The sequence below is a fragment of the Schistocerca cancellata genome, chromosome 9 (genome assembly GCF_023864275.1).
Source record: "Schistocerca cancellata isolate TAMUIC-IGC-003103 chromosome 9, iqSchCanc2.1, whole genome shotgun sequence".
NCBI lineage: Eukaryota > Metazoa > Arthropoda > Insecta > Orthoptera > Acrididae > Schistocerca > Schistocerca cancellata.
In genome coordinates, this window is record NC_064634.1 from 97,487,571 (window position 1) to 97,515,422 (window position 27,852).

The following is a 27,852-nucleotide window of genomic DNA, read 5'->3' on the forward strand; positions in this document are numbered from 1 at the left end:
GGAATTTTTATGAATGTCAATGCGTCAGGCCACAGTTGTTCATGATTGATTTGAAGGATATTTTAGACAATTCCAGCGAATGATTTGGCCACCCGCATCGCCTGAATGAATACCATCGAATATGTATGGGATATAATTGAGAGGTCAGTTCGTGCACAAATTCTGGCAGCGACAGCACTTTCGGAGTTACGGAGCGATATGTAGGCAGCATGTCTCAGTGTTTCTGCACAAGTTCTTGCAGCGACAGCACTTTCGGAGTTACGGAGGGATGTGTAGGCAGCATGTCTCAGTGTTTCTGCACAAGTTCTTGCAGCGACAGCACTTTCGCAGTTACGGAGGGATATATAGGCAGCATGTGTCAGTGTTTCTGCACAAGTTCTTGCAGCGACAGCACTTTCGGAGTTACGGAGGGATATGTAGGCAGCATGTCTCAGTGTTTCTGCACAAGTTCTTGCAGCGACAGCACTTTCGGAGTTACGGAGGGATATATAGGCAGCATGTCTCAATGTTTCTGCACAAGTTCTTGCAGCGACAGCACTTTCGGAGTTACGGAGGGATATGTAGGCAGCATGTCTCAGTGTTTCTGCAGGGGACTTCCAGTGACTTGTTGAGTTGGTAGCGTGTCGAGTTGCTGCTCTGCGCCGGGCAGAAGGAGTTTCCGGTGGGTAATGAGTAAGTAATGCTTTTAAATGTGACAATTATACGCTTCATAAATTAAAGTCCCCTGCCGAATTTTTGATTTGGAGGCTTCTCTCACGTCAGAGTAGTTGCCCTACCTTGCGTTTAGCCGACCGTCTCGCTATGAATGGCTGCGTTAAGCACACGGCACACGAACCAACTTTGGAGAGGAATACAGTAGGTAAATATTGTCAGCTGGAGAACTGTGAAACACGAGGCTCACTTGCTGCCGGTAAACGCTAAGGACAGCGGAGGATGCTGCGGTATAGGTTGACGGCTCGTCAGCGCCGAGAAGAACAGAGACGGAACAGTGGCACTGGTGGAGAGGGGTGTGGGAAGGAAGAGGCCACATCAAGGACCAGTTCTGCCAAATGATAGAGAAAATCCTCTGAAAAACAAGCTGAAGGATCTGACTCTGTGCCTTGCGATTAGGAGTCTAGTGTTGTCAAGACTAGATCGGTCGATTCCAGGCTACAGCTGAAGCGACTGGTGCTGCCTTACATACAGGGCAGAGTCGTGTAAGACATAACACTGAATGCCCCAGAGAGCTATCATGTGTCTGATTGCATTTAATTTCATTTGGAAGTTGCCTTCATTCATGGGTATGGATATCAGCTGACGTATCATTGAACGAAAGGCATCATCTTAACGGGCCATTGGGTGTTGAGAATTGGCAGGTATTACAACATCTGTGTTGTTAGGTTTCCTATACATCTCGAAAGCATGAATGTGGTCACTGCTGACTATGGTTAGACCTAAATAATTTATGCAATTAACCTCAAACTTCACTGTGAATTTTATACTGTTGTGTTTTGAATTTAGTTGCTTGAGAAATTTTAGAAGTTGTCTGCTAGTACCTGTCGATAAGCACAATACATCATCAACATGTCTAAACCAGTACCCAACCTTAAAAGAGAGTGGATCATTTTCCAGCTAGGGCTGGATTGTTTGTATATCCTACCATTGAAACGGAAATAAAATAATTTTGAGTAGGCAAGTTTGTGTAGCTAGCCTTACGTAATCCGTGACAAGCAGGTTAACTCCTGATTTATCTAGTAAGTCTGTGAGACTGTTCAGGCACTCCGAAACAGGTATATTAGTGAATAAGTTGTATATATTAAAAGAAAGTAGTTTAGCACTAGGGGTTTGCATGCCTTTAACATGTTCTCTAAGTCATCTGAATTAAGGATGCCATGATTAGATCTAAACCTGCTTTTGATTTTGATCAGGTCTTTTAATCCTCTGCCTAATCGAAACATCCAGGAAAGGCAAGACAGCCATTTTTTTTCTATTTCCATAGTGACTTGAATGTTGTTATGAGTGGATCTGAGGTGACGCAGAACCTCTAGTTTCCATTAATTTATGGCTACAGAAATATCTTTTTATAACTCCAAAATTAAAGAGTCGATGGAATTATACATGGCAGAAAATCTGATGAACAGTGATACCAGCTGCTACGGATAATGCATGGCACCCCATCATCTCCACTATTTGTTTCAAATGACAGGGTGAGCCGATGACCCCGGCGAGCAGCAACCATGAGGACAGTTGGGTTCTACATTTCCGTCAGCGAGGGCGCTGCTTGCTGTGTACTGCGGTCCCTCCGTCATAGCCCATTCACGGAATACACACAGCACGCTAATGAGTTACTGGAGGGGGGAAGTATTCTTCAGCCTTTGATGAGTCACATGAAGATGGCTGGCAGGTGCCCAGTTGAGAGCTCGTGACGTGCGGTGAAGAACGAACGGCTGCAATGCCGAAACGTCGCCAGAAAAATTTTAAAATTCATCGATTGACCGCTATAGCTGATTTCGTACATGAAAAGGATAATGTGAATTTCTCCCTCTGTACTGGCCAGTAGCTAGACTTACCTGTGGTTGTCAGGGGCGCCCCTGGCATTTCGGGCGGTGGCATTGAAGAGACGCCCGTCGTCTGGGTCGGCGTCCGCCTCTGGCGGGGGCGTGGCACAGTCACTGCACGCGGGGGTGGCCGCCTCCTCTGGCGGAGATTCTCGGGGTGAGGGCATCTCTGCAACAGCAGCCAGTGGCAGCAGTAGTTAGGCCACTTCAAAGGCGAAAGGGAACCTCAAAATAACACAGTTCCCCGTCTCCACGCACGATTTACCTGTGTATCTCACAAACAGAGTGTATGGGCGAACACCAGTTTCCTGTTTCAATGGCCTAACTTGGCTCTAAGAACTCCAGATATTTATTTTTCATTGCTGGCACACATACAAGCATTTTATCTAGAAACTAAAGCAGGTCCTAACTTTTCATTGAATGATTGTATAACATGTGTATGTATGTCGGATATTTTTCCAAACCAATGTACCTATTTCTACCAAATATGGCACACAAACAGCAAACTTCACGAGTTACAGAATTATTGGTGCGGAAACATGTGCAAAAAAGTGTTTCTTAGTCCCTACTGTAGAAATGGCCTGCCTTATCGATCTGATTTCCAGGGCAGCCTCAAGTCAGGGGCAGAGAACGATTTTCCAGCCCCTGATGTCTAGGCTGCCCTGCAGGAGAGGAACGTTGTGTTGGATGAGGAGGGAGATTAGTGTTTAACGTACTGTGGACAATTATGTCATTAGAGATGGAGCACAAGCTGGGATTAGGGCAGGATGGAGAAGGAAAGGGTACGTACCCTTTTGAATGAACCGTCCTGGCACTTACCTCAAGCGATTTAGGGAAATCACTGAAAACCTAAGTCAGGATGGCCCGATACGGGTTTGAAGTATCGTTCTCCCGAATGCGAGTCAAATGTGCTAACCACTGTGCTACCCCGCTCGGTAAGCTGTGTTGCAGTAGTATCGTTTGCACAACTGGGTGATGGTTGAGATGGATAGAAGAGGGTGTGAACACATAGAAGGGACAGGAGGAGATGGATAGAGAGGCTGAGAGAGGGTTGGCAGGAGGGGATGGTTGGAGATGGCAGAGGAGATGTACAGAGAGAGGGGGAAGGAGGAGAGAGGAGACATATGTAGAGGGGGGGTGCAGGGGATAGGGGATGGGCAGAGCAGGGAGGAACGCAGAGACAGAGAGGGGAGGAGGTAATGGATAGGATGAGATTGACAGACAAGGAGAAAAGTGAAGAGGAGATGAACAGTGATGGAGGATGAGGTGGAGAGAGAGAGGGAGGATGGTGGAGTAGGCGGTGGACAGAGAAAGAAGGGCATGATGGGATGGACAGAGAGAGGGGGAGTAGGAGATGGACAGAGAGAGGGGAAGAAGGAGACAGGCAGAGACGAGGAGGAGGAGGAGGAGGAGAAGAAGGAGAGAGAGAGACAAGGGGGGGGGGGTGTTGGAAGAGATGGACAGAGAGTGTGTAGAGGCAAAGACGATTAGAGGGAAGGGGGGTGGATAGAGAGAGGGGGCTACGAAGAGATTTATTTATTTATTTAGCGTATGGCAATGCACATCATTTTATACTTCTTACAAATGTTTAAACAAAGATATACATAAAAACACAATAAAATATGCTATATAAGAAGTATAAAACATACAGATGGATGGCAATACAATTAAATATGAAGAGATGAACAGACAGAAGGAGGAGGAGAGGGAGGTGTAGGAGGCTTGTAGAGGACGGCTGTCGGCAGGTGGAAAAGAAAGTGAGTGTGAGAACGCAGGTGGAAGAAAGAGAGGCTATGAATTGGAAAGCTGACAGTGTGTGAGGAAGCATGTGCAAGATGAAATTCATAAATACCGTAGCAAAGAATGTCTGTTTATCCAGACATGCAACCAAATATCTTTAAAAATCACGAAAAGTAACGGGTGGTGTAATAGTAAGTATCAGTTCATGTTCAGCACGAATTAACCAGACACAGGAAAACATCAAACAATAAGCATTTTGAAACTGATTAAAGTCATTTTCGAATACGAACGCTACGTCAGCCCTCACTGTTAGTTGCAACAGCAAGCTGTAGAATGTGTCTGTGAGCTGCGCAATAGAACTTCAGTAGACTCTTTACCCTGCAGTGTTGCCACATCACACACAATGTTAGATTTCTTTCTTGCAAAAAGATTTCGAAAAAGTACTTTTTGTTTTGAAATACTATACAGTACGCTGCAGAGGTTTTCAGGTACCTTGTGGTGGTCCGGCCGCAGTGGATACTGAAGGGGGCTCAGTCTCTCTCGGACAGATCACCCTGGGCGAACGCACCTATGCGGAGTGTAGTTGCGATTCGCAAGACGACGCTTTTAATTCAGTTTCGAACGTAATGATTCTTATACACTGTGGCACTGTTTTACAATTATCTACTAAATTCGTATACCTGTACCGAATATACTCGCCACATTGAAGATGAAGTTTTCGTTCAGCTCCGGACGAAAGGGTTTTGCCACCCTCTGACGTATGGTTTTCTGTTTGCTACTTTCTCGCATAGCGCGATACCCTTCTTCCGTATTTCCATCACTGTCCCTGATGTAAAAACAATAAATGAAATGTTTGAGGTGAACATCTCGGCGTACTAAGCGTGGTAGGAGATGCACGGAAACTACTCGTCGTATGCGATGTGTATGCAAAATGATTTTCATAAAACTGGACATATATATCGAAATAGAAAGAAACTTGTTTGTATGGCTTTCAGCTCTAGCAGGTCATTAATGTACTGTTAGCGGTTATTGTGGAATTATAGTGGTCGGCGATATTTGTCGACCACAGATAACGTGCTGTTGGCGGCTTATGCAAGAGTGACATGTAATTTATCTGACGCGCGATTGTGTCACCGCCGAAGACCTTCTGCCACGTTCTGCTGGGTGAAGCACTCAGCGTCGTTAATATTTAATCCTTCAGCGGTTCGTCTGGTCTTATTCCAGATAAGAGCTATGATCAAACCTCACGGCTTCACTTAAAGAATTTTCGGGTTAACAGGTTGTCAAGGAGAGTTGGACCTACTTTTTTTCTTCAGCACAAAATTTGGGTGTTTTTTAACTTTTTTTACCTCTGGCGGTTTGTCTGTATAGAATGTCATACAAACTTATGTAGAATATGTTACTGTGACACTCCCACTTAACACACAGCAGACATGATAAAATGAAATCGCAAGGCACAGAGTCAGATCCTTCAGCTTGTTTTTCAGAGGATTTTCTCTATCATTTGGCAGAACTGTTCCTTGACGTGGCCTCTTCCTTCCCACACCCCTCTCCACCAGTGCCACTGTTCCGTCTCTGTTCTTCTCGGCGCTGACGAGCCGTAAACCTATACCGCAGCATCCTCCGCTGTCCTTAGCGTTTGCCGGCCGAAGTGGCCGTGCGGTTAAAGGCGCTGCAGTCTGGAACCGCAAGACCGCTACGGTCGCTGGTTCGAATCCTGCCTCGGGCATGGATGTTTGTGATGTCCTTAGGTTAGTTAGGTTTAACTAGTTCTAAGGGGTCGACCGAAGCGTCCGATCCCACCCGTCGGCTTTGACCCGTGACGTAAGGCTGTTGTGGTGTGTGACGTCACGACGGCGCGGAATTTAGTTTGTGAGAGTGGCATGTTTGTAGGTGTCGTTTTGATGCGATCGGTGGTGCTCTCTTGTGGTGTGTTAGGTGAGGTTTATGGTTTAGTTCGTGAGTGTGGCGTTGTGTGTGAATTTTGGTAAACTGCTTTTTTTATGTCTTTGGTAGGTATGGATACGACTGACAGGGCCAATAGTTTTCGGTTGGCGGCTATGATGGGGGACAGTGCGTTGTCTCTAGTAAAATTTCTTCAACTATTCGGATTTTTGGATGAAGTCGTGAAGTGTTCAGTATGTCGTGAAGAAATGAGGCTTACTTTAAGTTCCGGCGTCTCGGAGCATGGACGGCTGTATGTGGAGATGTCGTAAGGATAACAGGTCAAGGGAAGTCTTCGATCCCAATGTGTGGCTGTGAATGTTGGTATTGGTATCGGGAGATGTTTTTGAGCTATATAAGTCAAGGGAAGTGTTAGGTCCTAATTTATGAGATCGGGAGCTGCTGTTGTGCTATATAGGTCAAGGGAAGTGTTCGATGATATTGTGTTTAGTGGTATTTGGGGAGTTTTGTGATGTCCGTTTTTTTCAGCGTCTTGCGTGGTTTTGTATGGGGGTGGGTGTCTAAATTTGTTTATATTTAGTTTGTCCCCACCCAAAAAACCCGTATTTCCCGCGCTTGTCCCGTTAGTGTCATTAGGCTTTTTGTGGAACGTGTGTGTGTTTGTTTTTCGATGTATTTTCGTCCTCATAATATGTACGTAACGACTTTATATGCGACATATTGGAATCGTGGTTTATGGTCGTTTTCGCCATATTTGTGACGTGATGGGTCAAAGCAGACGGGCCGGATCGGACGCTTCCGTATTTCCGTTCTAAGTTCTAGGGGACTAATGACCTCAGCAGTTGAGTCCCATAGTGCTCAGAACCATTTGAACCATTTTGAACCTTAGCGTTTACCGGCAGCAAGCGAGCCTCGTGTGTCACAGTTCTCCATCTGACAATATTTACCCGCTGTATTCCTCTCTAAAGTTGGTTCCTGTGTCGTGTGCTTAACGCAGCCATTCATAGCGAGACGGTCGGCTAAACGCAGGGTAGGGCAACTACTCTGACGTGAGAGAAGCCTCCAAATACCCTGTCGCACCTCCTTCTGCCCGGCGCAGAGCAGCAACTCGACCCACAGGTATGTTTGACATAGATTCGTGTATGGAGAGAGAGAAAGTCCATATAAAAATTGTTGTACATGAAGAAAAAAAGCACTCCGTCTTCAGGCCACAAGTGGGACCATCCGACCGACAGCTCTTAACTTCGGTGATCTCACGGGAACCCGTGTAGCCACTGCGGCAAGGCCGTTGCCAATTAAACATTTTTATTTGGAATACGTTGTAGTGAATGCAGAATTTTACCATAAAATATTTTAGTCGAAAACAATAGATACAGATTACTAGAGACAGTTGCTGCCTTCCTGTTAAAATTCATGGTTTATCAATATAAGGAATAGGTGATATTTCTTCCAAAAGTTTTGGTCTATGTTGGTTTAGGAGTAGTCAGTTTTTAAGTAGTGATCTTGGATATTTTGATTTAGAAGGACTCAAGTCCAAAGTCGTGTCAGTGAAGAAATTTGACTTGTACAGGTAACTATTTACTTTTGATGTGCTTGCGATCACTGGGCGTTTTGACGAGCTTTGAAGCTGTTGGTTAGCATGTGTGTGAGTTTCTGCTCTTCCATTTGTTGGCAAAGACATATCTTCCGACAAATAAGCATAATCTGGAACTGCGGCCGTATTCAGTGGGTCATGCCTTGAAGCTAAATTTAATTGCGGTCTGTCACACCCACATTAAGACACGTGGTCCATATCTGTGAACTAACACTGGTCCATGTCTCCCGACTGTCAGGGAGAGATGGACAACCCCGACTTCTGTCCGCAGGTAGCGATCTCGAGGAGTTTGGGCACTCAACCGGTAGCGACATCGACAGCCATCTTAGATCAGCTTCATTCCTGCATATTTGTCAACCTTGCGGTGATAAAACTGCGTCTATATTGTGCAAACTAAGCCTTAATGATATAACTATGTAACTACACGAATAAATTTTTCCGTTTACCAGAACAGAGAATGTGATTTTTTTCTGCAGTATTAGTACTAAAATAACAGCAACGCTTTTGCACCACGCTTGCTCACAGAAGACCTTCCTCACAAGTAGCACGAGCTGCTGTCCAGCGCCGCATTCCTGAAATACGCCACTGGTCAATCTCACCCAGTGGGCCGGCCGCTGTGCCCGAGCGGTTCTAGGCGCTTCAGTCCGGAACCACGCGGCTGCTACGGTCGCAGGTTCGAATCATGCCTTGGGCATGGATGTGTGTGATGTCCTTAGATTAGTTAGGTTTAAGTAGTTCTAAGTCTAGGGGACTGAGGAGCTCAGATGTTAAGTCCTATAGTGCTTAGAGCAATTTGAACCATTCACCCAGTGGTCCAGCTCTCACAGACTTACCCTAAGTAACACAGGAATTGTAAGAGCGTCGGCTTACGTGTTTGGTGACCATTTCAATAAAATTGTTCCGTATATGTGACAGCGTCATATGTGATGAACCTTCCGATGTTTCTGTCGCTACTGCAGGCAGCCTCCAACAGGGTCAAGGACTGTTCAAACCGGAAAGTTGGTAGTTTTACTATGTGCGACGTGAGGTTACACTCGGAAAAAAGAGAGAAAACAGCTACTGTTACCGGTAGCCACATTATATTCATACTAACCCATAGGTGCTGACTGAACGGAGATAATGCCAAACCATCGCCTGTAACGCACTGTTAGTAAACTCGGAAAGTGTTCATCTAGGTTCGACTCGCTCCTATTGTATCGACTCTGTCGACGAAGAATCGATTTGTTTCCAGAATGAGATTTTCACTCTGCAGCGGAGTGTGCGCTGATATGAAACTTCCTGGCAGATTAAAACTGTGTGCCGGACCGAGACTCGAACTCAGGATCTTTGTCTCTCGCGTGCAAAGAGCAGTTGCCCGCGAAAGGCAAAGGTCCTGAGTTCGAGTCTCGGTCCGGGACACAGTTTTAGTCTGCCAGGAAGTTTCAATCGATTTGTTATGTCTTTGGCAGATGGTAGCTTCTTTAGTAGGAGTCTTATGGAGTTCTGACATGACACTTTTCGGAAATATGCACACGTTATATAGACAAAACGTATGAAATTAATATCAAATAAACAATTCTGCCATGTTTTTACTGTAACTGTACGAAACCACACTCTCTCAATGGGCTGTCAGAATCTGATCCTTTTTTCATAAGGTTTTTCTCTGAACTAGTTCTCCAGCAATCGTTAAACACATAAAAGAAAGTATTCATTAAATACCTACTCAAATTTTCAAGACACTTCATCAAAAGATTTTTTCCCGCTTATACTCTTCGTTTTGAAATGGATACGTGTCATGATACACAAAATTGTATTCTTTACTCTTCCGAGACACGTCTTCAGACTTCCTTTCTCCTCTTATAATGGACAGGTTCCAAGGCGGGAATCGTTTGTTAATGGAGTCTACCGTCCGCCGTTTGTTTACTGTCCCTCATTGTCTGCCCAGGGAGTTTCCTTTGACGACTTGAGAAGCATAATGGCAGGAAAGACGATCTTTAACGGTGGTATTGCTCAACGTTTCCGTGGCAGTTTGAATGAGTGCCTTTGGCATGTTTCTCAGGTACACACACACACACACACACACACAGTAGCTCTGTCCAGTTCCAACGACGCGCATGTGTGTAATGATACCCGCTGACAGCTAGTCGAATGACGCGGCCTCCTCTATCAGACTGACAGAAAACAAACAAGTTACTGAGACGGGTGAGAGGGGTATATATATCGGTCTACGCTGTCCTATACGTTTCTAACCTTGGCCGACTTCTTCAGGTGCCCGAAAACAGACAGACGGCGCGGCGGCTAGCCGCCTATGTGGAACACAACGCCAACCACTGCCTGACTCGCCTCCTGCAATTATTCTGAACGATTCCCCCCCCCCCTTTCCCTTCAAGTCTAGAGATTATTGTCACACGTGGGGAGACTGCTAATGACAGGTCGTCACACGTCGGGGAAAGCGACTGTGACAATAACATTCGTCAGCACTGTCACGACTTCACACCGGGCCTACCAAGACCTACATTATACAGGTCGTTTCAAAAATAGCTGGCTTAATTTTTGGTACGTGTTCCCTACATGTAGACGATAAAAAAAGTTCATTACAACATGTGTCCCCCAAATACTGGGTTTCCGAGTTAAGGCCTTCAAAACAGGGTAGTCACCGGAACTTTTTTCTTCCCGCGGGTGCTTGCCGTGACAGAAGATATTAATAGGACAATTAGTTCCGAATCGATGTGTGTATTAAGTTCTGTGTTGAAGGTTCGACAAATACTCAACTCAAGATTTGTGAGCAGTGCGTTTCATGTGTGTTACGACGGATGGAACTGCTGGGCGGCGTTTCTACCAGGAGAGAGATCTACCGCAAAGATGTCCAGACCGGAAGACATTTGAATGTCTCCATCGTCGACTCTGTCCTCAAGGAAAGTTTACGTCCTCTCTCTTGAGAGGCATGCGACCACGTTCTAGAACTCCAGACGTCGAGGAGGAGATTCTGGATTCTGTGGACACGTATCTTCCTGTCAGCATACAAACATTAGCGTTGCAAGAGACTGTTCCTCAAACGACCGTCCCGAGACTATTGCAAGAGCAACAGTTGTTTCCTTATCATTTGCGACGTGTACCTGTTCTGCCGCCAGTACATTACCCTGCATGAGTTACGTTCTGCCTATGGTTCCTGCATCAGTGTGCTATAGGTCCAAACTTTCCAGCTATAGTATTTTTCACAGGTGGAGAATAGTTCACACGAGATGGTATTACCAATTTCCGCAATCAGCAAGCATGGGCATATGATAAACAGCATAAAACTGTGCTACACCATCACCAAGCGCGCTTCTCCCTCGCCAGGCGGGCCGGTGTCATTAGCAATGGTTACATGGATCCCATATATTTGTCACTTTTGCTGATGTTCATCTTATAACCTCTTTCCAAAACATTAGCCATTGCGTTCAAGTCCTTTGAAGTCTCTGACAGAATTAAAATCTCTTCATCAAAGCTTAAAGTTCTCATTTATTTTTCCTGAACTTTAATTTCCTTTGCAGTCTTCTCTTTGCTATGCTTGTTCAGTACACAATTTGTACAACATCTGGGGAGCTATAATCCTGTCTCATTCCTTTCTCAAATACTGCTTCCCTATCGTGTCTTTCGACTCTTAATACTGCCGACTGGTTTCTGTACAAGTTGTAGGTCACCTCTCGTTTTATCCCTGCTACCTTCAGAATTTCAAAAAGTGTGCGTTGGTCAACAAGATCAAACGATTTCTCTAACTCTACGGATGCTATACAAGTAAGTCTGCCTTTTTTCATCTGTCGTCCAAGATAAGTCGTAGAGTCAGTACTGCCTCGCTTTATGTTTCTCTGGAACCCAAATTGATCTTCCACGAGGGACTTTCCGAAAGTAAGTTTCGTCATTGTTTCTGAAAGAAAAGATCGTGCACCAGGCGACAGAAACAAATGCCATATGAATCCACACCCATTGCTGGTTCAACGATGGAAAGGGCGTCAGCGGAGGAGGAATGACGCATGCGCAGAGCGCCAAAGAAGAGAGAGTAGCAGTAGACTGGAGTGCCGACATTACTCGAGTACACAGGCCGCCAGTGGAAATGTGTGGTGTTATCTGGTACGAATGTCTCTGTCATCCATGAACGTATGGTGAACAGGTCATGTCCTGTCAAGTGGTTGGTCGCTGGTGTTACAGGTTCAGAGGATGTTCACCTGTTCCCTACACTGAAAGGCGTACTTTCAACACGTCACTCCCAAACAAATGCTGATGTGGAGCAGGCTGTGCGACAATCCCTTGCATAGTAGGGCGCCCTGTTTTACCAGATTGCTGTCTTCAAACTGTTTGCATGCTACGACAAATATCTCAATCTCGGTGGCGGCTATGTCGAAAAATAGTGCAAGGTGTATAGTTCATAACGCCATAATGTATTTGCAATAAACTTACCATGTGAAAAACAGTGACAACACTTACTTTCAGAACGTCCCTCTTACAAGTTTTTTCCGTTCCTCTGCAAATACTTGGTGTCAGAATTTTATAACTTGATCTATTAAACTGGTAGGTAATATTCTCACCTGTCACCAACTGCCTTCATTGGAATAAGAATTACTACATTCTTTTTGAAGTGTGGGGGCTTTTCGCCTGTCTCATATCTTGCACCCCAGGTGGAACAGTTTTGTCATGCCTGGCTCTGCCGAGGACCTCATTAACCTTCAGGAGACATCGTACGCTACAGTGACCTTGTTTCCACTTAGGTCTTTGGTGCTCTGTCAAATTTATTCGCACAGCGTCATAGCTGCCATTTCATCTTCGTCTTCTACTTCTTCGCTTTCTGTAACATTGTCTAAGTTCGTTTCCCTTTTATAGCCTTTCTGAATAGTTCTGCCATTTTTCAGCTTTCTCATTTTTGCTTGTTATCTGTCTCTTTAATTTTCCTGTATGTTATATCCTAGCCAGTAATGCCAACCGAGCCCGCTGCCAAAAGGTTGGCAGCATCAAAGTCCGGACGCCGTCCGCATAAGCAGCGCCAGCGATACAGGAAATCGCCGCAAGTCTGCGCGCGCCACCGCTGGCTTCTGGCTTCTTAAGCGCTGGAGTCGCGAGGGCTAGGACAGTTCTGTATTCGCCGCTCAGTTGTATACTCGCCACCGATATGTGTACTTGCTAGTCAGTTGTGTGTTCATCGCAGCAGAGTTGTTGTTTGTCGTCAGCCGACGCTGACCTAGCCGCTCCGATTCGAACTAGACAGATTTCTGTAGACACGGAGTTCACTACTGTGTTTCTGTATCTTCGTTAATAAAGATAAGTACCGACTTTTATTTAATCAGAGTGTTTGGGTTTTCATCTTTCTGTTCACTGTTCCAGCGGACCGGTCGGCCCGCTATTAAAAGTGTGGCGGTGACTTCGTAAGCCGTTTCTACAGCGAAGTGTTTGTCGCTACGAACGCCGCCACAAAACTGTAGCCATGCGTTCTTCTACTACGTTTTTTCCTCTAGTCATTCCTTATTTTTCCTTTACACTTCAAATCAATCTCAGTTTTTAGACATCTGTAATTCCTGTTGCCTTCTTCATTTCTTTTCGCCCATTTTATCCAATATCTCTTGTGTCATACAAAGATTTATTCTAAGGTTTGTCTTTTTACCCACCTGATCGTGTGCTGACTGCACTATTTCCTCTCTTAAGGCAATCCGTTGTTCTTCTATTGTATTCTTTAGTAACAAACAGTTCTAAATATGTAAACGATGTGACGTACTCGAGATGTTCATTACAAATGTAATCGGCTACTGTCGGATTCTTTCTCTTTGTTCTATTGTTATCTTGAATCTGCATAGCTCTGTGTCCAACTGTGCTCCGGAACGATTAAGTCAAGTGATTCGTCTTCTCTTGGCAAATGAATACAGTGAGAATGATGTAGAAAACATTCTAAGCAGCCCTCTTATATTGTTTGCAGATCTTACCGCTGCCTAGTGAATCAACAGAATTTCAAAACGAAGTAAAAATGATTTAGACAAGAACATAAAATGTGTTACACTATAAATTATATAAATTTAGAGGTTGTCAATTCGACTAAGCACGTAGGAATTACAGTTACCAACGACTTAAATCGGAACGGTCATATCAAGAATGTTCTACGGAACTGCAGAGTAACAGTGCTGACGCAGGAGGAAGCTGACTACCTAGGCGTACTTTTTATTCGGGGACATTAATGAGAATCAGCTACAGTGACCGACCTTGGGAAATAGTGATAAAAAAGAGGTAAAAATTTGGTAAGTGGTTCGCATTACCGGTTATTTAGTCATTTTTGAGCTACAAGCAGCATATGATAACGTAGTAAAACGCTTGGTGTGTTGCTATCCCATTCCATTATTTTCGTAAGTGCATCCGAACGGGCCATTTCCCTGTTAATCTAACAAACTGCCAAACATTTTATTATTACCACTGAACGTTCTGTAGTGCTCAGAGGATGCGCAGTTCCTCCCTCCACCAGTCTGATGATTATCAAACCTTAGGAAATACAGGAAAAAAATTTAACTCTGGGATCCATATAATTAAAATAACAGGATGACATTTGCTCTAGAACTACTATTTCTAAGTTAAACAAATGACATGACAGAACCGGGAATGCCGAATCAGCATTTAACAGTGCTCCCCCGCTCCCCCGAATAAGACAAAAGTGTTCTCAATAACTGTGGTGGACTGCCGCGTAGGAAAGTGACAGATGTGTCGTTACATTTAGTAAGGTAGCCGGTTTGCACAGTTCCATTCTCACTGTAGTAGTGCTACAAATTCGACAAATATAGGCGTAGTTGATTCTTCACCTAAGAGGCTGGAAAATATCGTTTACTTGTAACAGCCCTATTATCGCAAAGTTCTCAAACGACCTAAGTGAGCTGCTAACACCGTTTCGGAAGCTTGGTTGATTATAAGAGAGCAAGCCCTTGGCTCATCACGAGCTACAATCCTTGTCTGCTGTGTTTCCGCCAGCTACTGTAGCGTGGCCAAAATAAAACTGGCCCGGCAAAACGTTCAGTAACCGGTAAAAAGATGATCGGAAAACTATTGGAGACGAATCTGACCGCCAGAACAAAACCACTCAAATATATGTCCGGCAAAATGACAACGCCACTGTTCCCTGTAAGTGGCAATTTGTAGATCGTCGAGTTTGAACATCACCGAAAGGACCTGCATCTTTATCCTCACAAATTTTCTAGCGTTCCGTGTGCCTAAGATTCTAGATCAACTCGCTCGCATTCTGTTCTGCCGGTGGTTACTGAATGAAGCAGTATCGACAATTTGCGTCCTCACTTTTTAAGTTAATCTGATAAGCTCTCGGTTCAGACTGGTCGACTATGTGAACTCATAGGACACTCGCTATTATACTCCGGAACATCCTCATAGGTACGCTGAAAGGCGTTGCAGAACGATAAGAAATGTCTCCCTGGGCAACTTGTCCCCAGAAGTGACAACAAATCATTCACAGAAAGAAAGATGAACCATTTCAGAATTCTCTGCTTCAGAATCGCTTAATACACTATGGGGAATACAGATGGTACTAAGTCATGTGCTGCGCTTATACCGTCTTGAAACCGAGGAGCGGTACGACTAGCAAAGGACTGTTACGAGACAATGTGCCTGCTACGCCCAATACAGGCCTCTAGACACGCAATGACGCTGTACATCACAGAACATGCTCACACAGAGGTGATTATGACCAGAAAATACGTATGTTTTCCCCAAGGAAACATGTGTAACTTTTGAGCAATGGGTCCACAGCCTGTATCTCTCAAAATACGTCATGAAAACGACAATGCCAAGATTACAGAAGCACATAATAATATAAGCTGCTGGCCATTAAGATTGCTACACCAAGAAGAAATGCAGATGATAAAAGGGTATTCATTGGACAAATATATTATACTAGAACTGACATATAATTACATTTTCGCGCAATTTGGGTGCATAGATCCTGAGAAATCAGTACCTAGAACAACCACCTTTGGCCTTAATAACGGCCTTGATACGCCTGGGAATTGAGTCAAACAGAGCTTGGATGGCGTGTACAGTTACAGCTGCCCATGCAGCTTAACCCGATACCACAGTTCATCAAGAGTAGTGACTGGCATATTGTCACGAGCCAGTTGCTCGGCCACCATTGACCAGACGTTTTCAATTGGTGAGAGACCTGGAGCATGTGCTGATCGGGGAGCAGTCGAACATTTTCTGTATCCAGAAAGTCCCGTACAGGACCTGCAATATGCGGTCATGCATTATCCTGCTGAAATGTAGGTTTTCGCAGGGATCGAATGAAGGGTATAGCCACACGTCGTAACACATCTGAAATGTAACTTCCACTGTTCAAAGTGCCGTCAATGCGAACAAGAGGTGACCAAGACGTGTAACCAATGGCACCCCACACCATCACGCCGGGTGATACGGCAGCCAGTATGGCGATGACGAATACACGCTTCCAATGTGCGTTCACCGCGATGTCGCCAAACACTGATGCGACCATCGTAATGCTGTAAACAGATCCTGGATTCATCCGAAAAAATGACGTTCTGCCATTCGTGCACCCAGGTTCGTCGTTGAGTACACCATCGCAGGCGCTCCTGTCTGTGATGCAGCGTCAAGGGTAACTGCAGTCTTGGTCTCCGAGCTGATAGTCCATGCTGCTGCAAACGTCGTCGAACTGTTCGTGCAAATGGTTGTTGTCTTGCAAACGTCCCCATCTGTTAACTTAGCGATCGAGAGGTGGCTGCACGATCCGTTACAGCCATGCGGATAAGATGCCTGTCATCTCGACTGCTAGTGATATGAGGCCGTTGGGATCCAACACGGCGTTCCGTATTACCCTCCTGGACCCACCGATTCCATATTCTGCTAACAGTCATTGGTTCTTTATCAACGTCGGAAACGTGATGGTACGCACTTCTCCTCCTTACAATAGGCATCACAACAACGTTGCACCAGGCAACGCCGGTCAACTGCTGTTTGTGTATGAGAAATCGGTTGGAAACTTTCCTCATGTCAGCACGTTGTAGGTGTCACCACTGGCGCCAACCTTGTGTGAATGCTCTGAAAAGCTAATCATTTGCATATCACAGCATCTTCTTCCTGTCGGTTAAATTTCGCGCCTGTAACGTTCTAGGAGACTGATGACCTCAGAAGTTAAGTCCCATAGTGCTCAGAGCCATTTTTTTATGTAAATTTGACAATTGTAAGAAATGGTCACGCTTAGGAACAATCTAAGAAATAGGTGCTGTGTAAAAGCCAGTGTGCTTTTGTTTGAAACAATAGTGGCTCTAGGAAGTGAAAAAGGTGGCAAGGGCGAATTGGCGCGCTACCTAAAGCAAAGCGTGGGACGTAAGTTAAACAATCTCTAGGCAGCAGTGATTGAGGCAACACCCTTGTGGAGCAGCAGGAGCTTTGCCTGCAAATTTGCACAAAAATGCCTCGGATGAAGACTGCAAACGGCTTACGGCATAGCTGCGAGTAAGAATTTTTAGAATATTGCGGCCCCGTCAGCAACTGTGTGATATTTTGAGGAATCAGCCTCAGTTGCACAAGTTTTCTGCCCTTTACCAGATTTCGGCTAAATTAATCTAGCCTTCTTCAGAAGCCTTCTGAAGAAGACCAGATTAATTTAGCCGAAACCTGGTAAAGATCAGAAAACTTGTGCAACTGAGGCTGATTCCTCAAATAATGGCTGCGAATTGTTGCACTACTGTATGTAAAATTGAACGACGCCAAGAAGAGAAATTGAGCCCATACAGCAAGGTACTTGTGGGTAATATAGCCTTCGTAATTGTTCGCCACACCCAAGCCTACAGCCACCAGAATTTTAGGAATTTACTTTTGTATGGCGTGAACCATTAATATAAACTGTATTATATTAGTGAATAATCATTCTTGAACTTTAAAGAAACTGGTTCACCCTGTTATTTCATCCTAATCATACATCTACACTCCTGGAAATGGAAAAAAGAACACATTGACACCGGTGTGTCAGACCCACCATACTTGCTCCGGACACTGCGAGAGGGCTGTACAAGCAATGATCACACGCACGGCATAGCGGGCACACCAGGAACCGCGGTGTTGGCCGTCGAATGGCGCTAGCTGCGCAGCATTTGTGCACCGCCGCCGTCAGTGTCAGCCAGTTTGCCGTGGCATACGGAGCTCCATCGCAGTCTTTAACACTGGTAGCATGCCGCGACAGCGTGGACGTGAACCGTATGTGCAGTTGACGGACTTTGAGCGAGGGCGTATAGTGGGCATGCGGGAGGCCGGGTGGACGTACCGCCGAATTGCTCAACACGTGGGGCGTGAGGTCTCCACAGTACATCGATGTTGTCGCCAGTGGTCGGCGGAAGGTGCACGTGCCCGTCGACCTGGGACCGGACCGCAGCGACGCACGGATGCACGCCAAGACCGTAGGATCCTACGCAGTGCCGTAGGGGACCGCACCGCCACTTCCCAGCAAATTAGGGACACTGTTGCTCCTGGGGTATCGGCGAGGACCATTCGCAACCGTCTCCATGAAGGTGGGCTACGGTCCCGCACACCGTTAGGCCGTCTTCCGCTCACGCCCCAACATCGTGCAGCCCGCCTCCAGTGGTGTCGCGACAGGCGTGAATGGAGGGACGAATGGAGACGTGTCGTCTTCAGCGATGAGAGTCGCTTCTGCCTCGGTGCCAATGATGGTCGTATGCGTGTTTGGCGCCGTGCAGGTGAGCGCCACAATCAGGACTGCATACGACCGAGGCACACAGGGCCAACACCCGGCATCATGGTGTGGGGAGCGATCTCCTACACTGGCCGTACACCACTGGTGATCGTCGAGGGGACACTGAATAGTGCACGGTACATCCAAACCGTCATCGAACCCATCGTTCTATCATTCCTAGACCGGCAAGGGAACTTGCTGTTCCAACAGGACAATGCACGTCCGCATGTATCCCGTGCCACCCAACGTGCTCTAGAAGGTGTAAGTCAACTACCCTGGCCAGCAAGATCTCCGGATCTGTCCCCCATTGAGCATGTTTGGGACTGGATGAAGCGTCGTCTCACGCGGTCTGCACGTCCAGCACGAACGCTGGTCCAACTGAGGCGCCAGGTGGAAATGGCATGGCAAGCCGTTCCACAGGACTACATCCAGCATCTCTACGATCGTCTCCATGGCAGAATAGCAGCCTGCATTGCTGCGAAAGGTGGATATATACTGTACTAGTGCCGACATTGTGCATGCTCTGTTGCCTGTGTCTATGTGCCTGTGGTTCTGTCAGTGTGATCATGTGATGTATCTGACCCTAGGAATGTGTCAATAAAGTTTCCCCTTCCTGGGACAATGAATTCACGGTGTTCTTATTTCAATTTCCAGGAGTGTATATAGGGTTCCTTCGTGGTGTTTGATTAATCCGTGTATCCTGTTTCACAGACTTATGAAGTACCAAGTTAATATAAAGAGGCACCATTTAATTTGTTTTTGTGTAAATAATGTGATATATGTGTGAGGGACTAAATCCTGTAGCAATGAAAATTTTAGTTAGAGTAATAACACGTCCATGATTTCGTACATTACAGACAAATAAAGTCAAACTATTCTTGTTTCAAAAGTTTTCTTAACTATTGCAAAGTGTTATAGTAAAAGTTTGCTTACGTAAAATTCAGAGGGAAGCAAAGTTACTAGAATCTGTTAAATGACTATATAGAGTTAGTTCAAAATGTAATAGCTATTGCAAATAAATTCCAGTAAGAAAGAGGTTTTCTTGAAGTGAACTGTTAAGTATAAAAAGTGTGTGCTTTAGTATCTCAGTATTTTAGTATTAAAGATTATTGGTTATGGAAAGTGCTGTTCTGAAGTTCCCCCCTGGCCAAATTTATTTAGCTTCCTTGAAGTTATCTGCTGGGCTTTTTTTCTTTTAAAAACGTAATGTATAAGGATGTAGTAGTCAAATAATTCCAGTGTCTACACCAAGATTGTTTAAGTGGAGTAATATTTATTTGAGGAAGCAACTTAAACAGCAGCAAAAAAGCAGGCAAAATTCATACTTCTGCTTTTCCAATACTCTTCTGTTTCATTGCCTGGTAAGATCTTGGGAAAAGAATTGAATAGTCTGATTTACTTACCCATTAGACACACGCACGGTCAAATCCTATAAAAAGGGTAACTCTATTGATCAGCTTTTCCTGTTAACAGGACTATCCTCCCACACTGTACTTTATTTGGAAACTAAACTAAATTTAGTAAGAGGGTTATACGTGGCAACATAAAGACAGGTTTTTCTGCTATTTAGGTAAAAACGTACTAAATTACAGTAGTAGTGGTAGGTTGTACTAGCTCATCGAGAGTTAGCTTAAAATCAGTTGCAAAATTTGTACAGAACAGACATACAAGAGAGCAAGTTATTAAATAGTAATAAAATGAGCTACGTATATACCGAATTTGGTTGAAATTGTTCCGGCGTCCCTGAATTACGCTTTTATATCACCACTCTTCACCCCCACCCTTAGCTGTAGATGTGCTGGGGGTACTTATCGCCACACCAATTTTTTTTCCAGGTTATAAGTGATGCCCAGTTGGGTAGAAATTGCTTCAGGTGTTACAGAGGTGCACGTATAAATCGAATAAGGTGTGGCAGACTCATTCTGCTGCAGGTAGTTTAAGCACACTGCGGCTGTAGAGGCTGTGACGCAGTCTGCTGAGCACGGTCATCGTGCAGGAACTGCAGCTGGACAGGCGGGGCTCAGCGCTGCGCTGCGCTTCTTCGTCCCCCTGTTTTCAGCTGCACCCCCCTACCCTAGCAGGAAGGCGATTCCTACCTCACACAATTGCGCTATCATCCAGTTCTGAGCTACTTTAAAATTTAAATTTAAAATTAAAATTTAAAATTTAAAATCTGTAGCTTAAAATCAGTTTCAAAAATTTGTACTAAACAGGCAGACAAGGGAAGCGACGTAATAAAATATTGTTATAAATGAGTCTTACGACTAAGCCACCGGAGATTAAGCAGGATAACTCATAAACCTAGTCAACAGAGGCCCAGAAACGTGCTGTGGAACTTTTTCGCACTACATACGTAGGAAGCACTTCAATACTGTTAATTAATTAAATACAAAACGTTTGGGTTTTATCGAATAACATAAAAGGCTGCAACAGTTATGGATACATCTAAAGTGAGGAAGATACACTTCATTTAAGTGAAGAGTTCTCTTATTTCAGTTACATAGGTACGTTACATAGGTACGTTTAATTCAGAATAATGTGGCTTTCTTCACTTCTATCAGTTTTGACATCTTCAGAATGAAGAACCGCTGACGTGAAATACACCACTGGCCATTAAAATTGCTACACCACGAAGATGACGTCCTACAGATGCGAAATTTAACCGACAGGAAGAAGGTGCTGTGATATGCAAATGATTAGCTTTTCAGAACAATCACACAAGGTTGGCGCCAGTGGCGACATCTACAACGTCCTGACATGAGGAAAGTTTCCAACCGATTTCTCATACACAAACAGCAGTTGACCAGCGTTGCCTGGTGAAACGTTGTTGTGATGCCTCGTGTAAGGAGGAGAAATGTGTACCGTCACGTTTCCGACTTTGATAAAGGTCGGATTGTAGCCTATCGCGATTGCGGTTTATCGTATCGCGACATTGCTGCTCGCGTTGGTCGAGATCCAATCTAGAATATGGAATCAGTGGCTTCAGGAGGGTAATACGGAACGCCGTGCTGGATCCCAATGGCCTCGTATCATTAGCAGCCGAGATGACAGGCATCTTATCCGCATGGCTGTAACGGATCGTGCAGCCACGTCTCGATCCCTTAGTGAACAGATGGGGACGTTTGCAAGACAACAACCATCTGCACGAACATTTCGACGACGTTTGCAGCAGCATGGGCTATCAGCTCGGAGGCTATGGCAGCGGTTACCCTTGACGCTGCATCACAGACAGGAGCACCTGCGATGGTGTACTCAACAACGAACCTGGGTGCACGAATGGCAAAACGTCATTTTTTCGGACGAATCCAGTTTCTGTTTACAGCGTCATGATGGTCGCATCCGTTTTGGCGACATCGCGGTGAACGCACATTCGAAGCGTGTATTCGTCAACTCCATACTGGCGTATACCCGGCGTGATCGTATGGGTTGCCATTGGTTACACGTCTCGGTCACTTCTTGTTCGCATTGGCGGCACTTTGAACAGTGGACGTTACATTTCAGATGTGTTACGACCCGTGGCTCTACCCTTCATTCGATCCCTGCGAAACCCTACATTTCTGCAAGATAATGCACGACCGCTGTACGGGCCTTTCTGGATACAGAAAATGTCCGACTGCTGCCTTGGCCAGCACATTCTCCAGATCTTTCACCAATTGAAAACGTCTGGTCAATGGTGGCCGAGAAACTGGCTCGTTACAATACGCCAGTCACTACTCTTGATGAACTGTGGTATCGTGTTGAACTTGCATGGGCAGCTGTACACGCCATGCAAGCTCTGTTTGACTCAGTGCCCAGGCGTATCAAGGCCTTTATTAAGGCCAAAGGTAGTTGTTCTGGGTAGTGATTTCTCAGGATCTATGCACCCAAATTGCGTGAAAATGTAATCACATGTCAGTACTAGTATAATATATTTGTCCAGTGAATACCCGTTTATCATCTGCATTTCTTCTTGGTGTAGCAATTTTAATGGCCAGTGGTGTATTTAACTAGACAGTAAGTACCGGTATATCATTGTGTGCAAGAGAACCTTCAACAGAAGTGAAACTGGAAATCAAGAAAACAAAGGATTTTAAATAAGTGATCGAGGTGGACATAATGTGCCGAGTACATCCAGACAAAGATAAAGGAGAACCCTTACGATCGGAGGGCACAGATGGGCGAAAATCATAAAAATAGACGTGGAAGTGACCGTGCAACAATCAGAAGCGAAAAGACAAAGGCTGGAATATGTAACAGATATTAAGCTATGCAGAGTCTGTGCGTCGCATAGAAACAAGAGGCTTACTCACTAACACAGCGAGCCGGGAAAGTGGTTATATCTGGTAGTGATAACGAAGCGTGGTCAGTCGTTAGTCATAAAAAAAACCTCGCCGATAATGTTTAAGAGTACAAAAACCTGTTAACCTACGCTCTCACAATGACTTGCAATTACCAAGTGGTGGACGACGAAATGCTGCACGGTGTTGCAAAGGCTGATGGACAGCACGCATAATGAGACAGCTGCGTATTGACCGGTAATGAAAGAAGAAGAAAGCGCGTTTACAGTCTTTCTTCAATAACGTGAATGAAGTATTTTCATATCGTCCCATTCATACTTTTACTGAAATTCCCAGAGATGTAAAATAAAAGGGGCAGCTTTTTAGGGCAACATACATTCTGGCAGTCGTCAAGCCAGAACACAAGAGCAAAAAGTGTTTGGCAGTTGTATAGTAATTAGACAACCACGTATTAACTGCAACCATTTCTTGCTGCCTCAAAAAGCACTAGTGTCGTTAGTTCCATTCCTGCCCCTAGAATGTGGCGCTAAAACAGAAGTGATATCAGTTGTTTTGAATGGTGGAAGACGGCTTGAAACAGACGCCAATAAATTAAAAGCTAAGTGAAACTATTGGTGTCGCATATAATATGTATTCAACTACAGTAGTCTTGAAGAAACCCTGAATTGTTAAAACACAAATATACAAAATATTTCTTTTATGTGCAGTATTCTAACACAGCAAGAGATTAACAGTTAACTTGAACATTGTACTCGAGTCTTATGAAGGCTGATAAACCATCCCAGTGATGAAAGGAAGGAATACTAGATAAACGCAACTCGTCTATAATTTGAAATCGTGAGCTTTGAAGTTACTCAGTGGTTGTCCCATGAGAAACAAGCACGAAAACTTTGACGGACCTTTTACTGAAAGGAATAAGACGAAAATAACAAAACCTGTATTTACAATCTATAGCCGACGCAACGAGAAATTGGGCTTGTGAAGACAGAACCTTATTTGCAGGTTTTAAGAAAGTATGAGATTAATGAATTCCGTTACCTACGAACTCCTTTTCTGTACAAGGACGGTGAGGCGAATGCACGTCCATAGAGCATATGAAGGGCTTATTTCAATAGAGGTACAAGTTCATTACCTCCACTTTTCTGTCTATAATGCTTCTGAAATTAATGAGCCAAACAAACAGAAAGAAAGGTTCATCTCTAACAAGAAGCCATATGCTTGAATATTTCTAGTATCTCAACTACAGACTTTTCAGCGCACATTTAACTTTAGGACTCTGTATCTCAATATGAACAAAAATGAACTTGTACCACTATTGAAATAAGCCCTTCATATGGTATACAAAATATTGTAACCAAGGAATTTCATAAATCTACAATATTGTTCGTGTGCAGACAAACTTTACACATCTAACTTACTTAGTTTGAATTTACTAGAAACACTACGCCGTGGAATTTAAGAAGGTGTGGAAAGAGGACACACACCATCAATGACAAATCGAACAATGTGCTATCTGATTAGAAACAACCTCCACCAGATCGAACAGGTCTTCATCTTTTGAAGAATCTACTTTCCTTTGGTTTATCTAACCGGGGCTGCGATTCAACAGAAAATTTCTTGACAGCGAAGACAAAGAATTTTATCCTGGAAAGATAGTTATCTACAGAAACTGAAGTAACACATAATGACTTAGTGGATAGAATTAATTACAATCTATCGTTAACTCCAGATGATGCAGTTATGATGATATCCTAAGCGGTAAAAATTACTGCCGGCCGGAGTGGCCGTGCGGTTCTAGGCGCTACAGTCTGGAATCGAGCGACCACTACGGTCGCAGGTTCGAATCCTGCCTCGGGTATGGATGTGTGTGATGTCCTTAGGTTAGTTAGGTTTAATTAGTTTTAAGTTCTAGGCGACTGATGACCTCAGAAGTTAAGTCGCATAGTGCTCAGAGCCATTTGAACCATTTGGTAAAAATTACTGCAATATCGAGTTAGGTCTCGACAAACTATCGACCTAAAATGTAAAATTAAAAACACCTCCAGCGCGATCAATTCGTTCATCAATTGAGTCTTCAGTTAGTGAACGAAGTGCTCGCTTTGTTGAAACTAGAAGTCTACGGATACCAGTTACCTAATGCTCGACCGCACATGAGGTTGGTTTCCTACTACACGTTGGTGAAGGAGCCTGAAGATGGCGTAGTGAAACGCCGAAACTGTTCGCAAAAACGAAGTACATTCGATATATACACGGCTGAAGTTGCTTTTAATTTTACGCTTTATACTGAGCAGCCGAAGTCCCACTACCAACCTGTACAAAGATGGGCTTACAGAAAAATGTCGACGTGGTGAAAAGACCGTCTACAAGTTCGTAATGAAGAGAAACGCAGAAGTAAGACACTTCACGAAAACTGGAAGTGCGGTATCCTTGAACTACAGGATTAATGAGTCAGTTACAGAACGAGTCATACGATTATTTTGGAGTGTCGAGATATGTACAGGAATGTCTGGTTAGGTTTCATAGGTAGAATGCTCGAAAAATGCTATTCGTCTATGAAAGAGATTACAGACTTCACACGAAACATTTGAACACCAAATTCTTCGATACTGCTCAAGGTTATGGAACCAAACGCAGGAATATGGGGCCCATATCAGGTGGAATAACAGGGAACAAAGAGCATTCACAATGAAGGACGATGCGAATGCTCTCAGGCTTGTTTGCCTATCAGAATTTGCGTCTCGTATAGTGAAAAAACTGTACTGGAAACACACTTCACTAAATCCGCCGTAAACATGCGAGAAACTGCATGGAAAAGTTTAAAAACCTCCTCATAGGACAGACATGAATATTTTTTCAGTCCTGTAAATTTCTATCTCGTGGAGATTGGGTAGATGAAATTAGGCAAGTAACAGGTCGTAAAAAAGCGCAGAAGTAGTCAATATTCCTATGCAGTATCTGCGAATGGCGCGCGACGAAACCTTAGTACATTTCATAATAAAAAGTACCCTGTGCCGGTTACTTCGCAATGATTCATAGAGTACACATCTACATCAATCAAATGCTACATTTTACCGAACAACACTTATCACACATCTTCAATACACAAGCCACTGATTGCTAATTGAGATTAAAAAGAATGCCGCTTTGACTGATAATACGCTACGAAGGTCGAAAGCAAACATACAGGTGGTTTAAAAGCTATTACTTTTTAATAAGTGACCGTTGGCTTTAATTTCACTCACAACATATCTCAACAATGCTCCTTAATGTGGATCCGAGACTGAACAAATAACCAAAAGACACGGATTGTCCAAAATACACACGCTCTTTCGGGAAGCTACTATTAAATATGTTTACGGAAGATGTTGCACTAGCGACGCCCTCCGTGGTAGTATAGGTACATCTACATCTGTAGGATCACTCCGCAACTCACAATTAAGTGCTTGGCAGAGTGTTCATCGATCTTTGAAGCTATTTCTTTACTGTTGGACTCCCGAAAAGCGCGCGGGAAAACCGAACACTTAAATCTTCCAGCGCGATCTCTTATTACTCTTATTTTATTGCGATGATAATTTCTCCCTATGTAGGTGAGCGCCAACAAAATATTCACACACTAGGAGAAAGTAGGTGATTGCCGCAACGAAAAACGCCTTCGCGTAATGACTGCCACCCTAATTCGCGTATCAATCCGTCGCATACTCTCTCCTATTTCGCGATACAGTACAAAACGAGCTGCTTTCTTCGAACTTTTTCGATGTCGACCGTCAATCCTATCTGATGTGGCTCTCCCACACACAATACTCCAGAAGAGGGCGGACAAGCGTAGTGTAAGCAGTCTCTTTAGTAGACCTGTTGCGCTTTCTAAATGTTCTGCAGATAAAACGGTATTTGGCTCGCCTCTCCCACAACACTGTCTTTGTGATCGTTACAATTTAAGTTACTCGTAATTGTAATCCCTAATCATTTAGTTACTTTACAGTCTTTAGATTTATGTGTTTTATTGTGTAACCGAAATTTAGAAGATTCCATTTGGTATTTATGTGGATGACTTCGCACTTTTCGCTATTTGGAGTAAGCTGACACTTTTCCCACGATGCAGATTTCTAATTTAAATCATTTTGCAATTGGTTTCCATTACCTGTTGACTTTACAAGACGGTCAGTAATAGCATCATGTGCAAATAATCTAAGAGGGCTGCTCAGAACGTCTCCTAAATCTCTTATGTAGATCAGGAACTGCAGAGGGCTTATAATACTTCGATGGGTAACGCCAGACATCTCTTACTAGATAACTTGCTGTCAGTTAGGACGGATTGCGACTCTTCCGACAGGAAACCACGAATTCAGTTGCACATCTGAGACGCTACTCCACAGGCACGAAATCCGACTAAAAGTCGGTTGTGAGGAACAGTGTCAAAAGTCTTCTGGCGAGCACTAGGTATCTGGAGATCTGTGTGGTGTAGCCGTAATAAGATTTATACACAAACCATCCATGCCAGTCTATCCAATAGTGAAAACGTATCAAAAATTCGGCAGGGGGCTTTAATTAATGAAGCGTATAATTGTCACATTTGAAAGCATTACTTACTCATTACCCACCGGAAGCTGACAAGTTATTTATGAAATCACACTTATAAACTCATTGTATTCCGTATCACTTGCTTCCAGTTCACCTCTGGGGAATAATCGTTCATTTTTCTCTGTTTCCACGTTTCATGCACTTTTTTTTCATCACGATGGTTGTCATATTCCGGAAAATCAAAGCATTTGTACGGTCAAATGAATTTTGACCTGTATACGCTAATAGCAGACCTGCACACTTAATTACCTCTGTGTGCCTGATAACGGATTTCTCAATCGCCTTGTGTTCGCTCTCTCTCTCTCTCTCTTTCTGTCTGTCTCTCTCTCTCTCTACCGAACACACGTTGTCCACTATATTCGCATCATCTAGCTACTCACGTCTCACTTCACAGGTATCGCTATTTAACCACCCTCGCATGTTTTCGTCACCTACGTCTTCAGTAGCAGAAATTAACAAAATTGTTGAGGCTTTCATGGCCACCTGTTGAGGTATTACTTTGCCGTTGGCTTTCGTCCGGACATC

At 44.2% G+C, this 27,852-nt stretch overlaps 1 protein-coding gene across 1 annotated transcript in view; it reads right to left on the reverse strand.

The window, feature by feature from the left end:
* Positions 1-27,852, reverse strand: part of LOC126100904 (protein orai-2-like) — a 125,120-nt gene that overhangs the window by 96,293 nt on the left and 975 nt on the right. The window contains exon 2 of the mRNA XM_049911571.1: positions 2,550-2,706. Within this exon, the coding sequence (XP_049767528.1) occupies positions 2,550-2,704 (155 nt within the window). The 5' untranslated portion in view covers positions 2,705-2,706. The remainder of the gene's footprint in view (positions 1-2,549; positions 2,707-27,852) is intronic.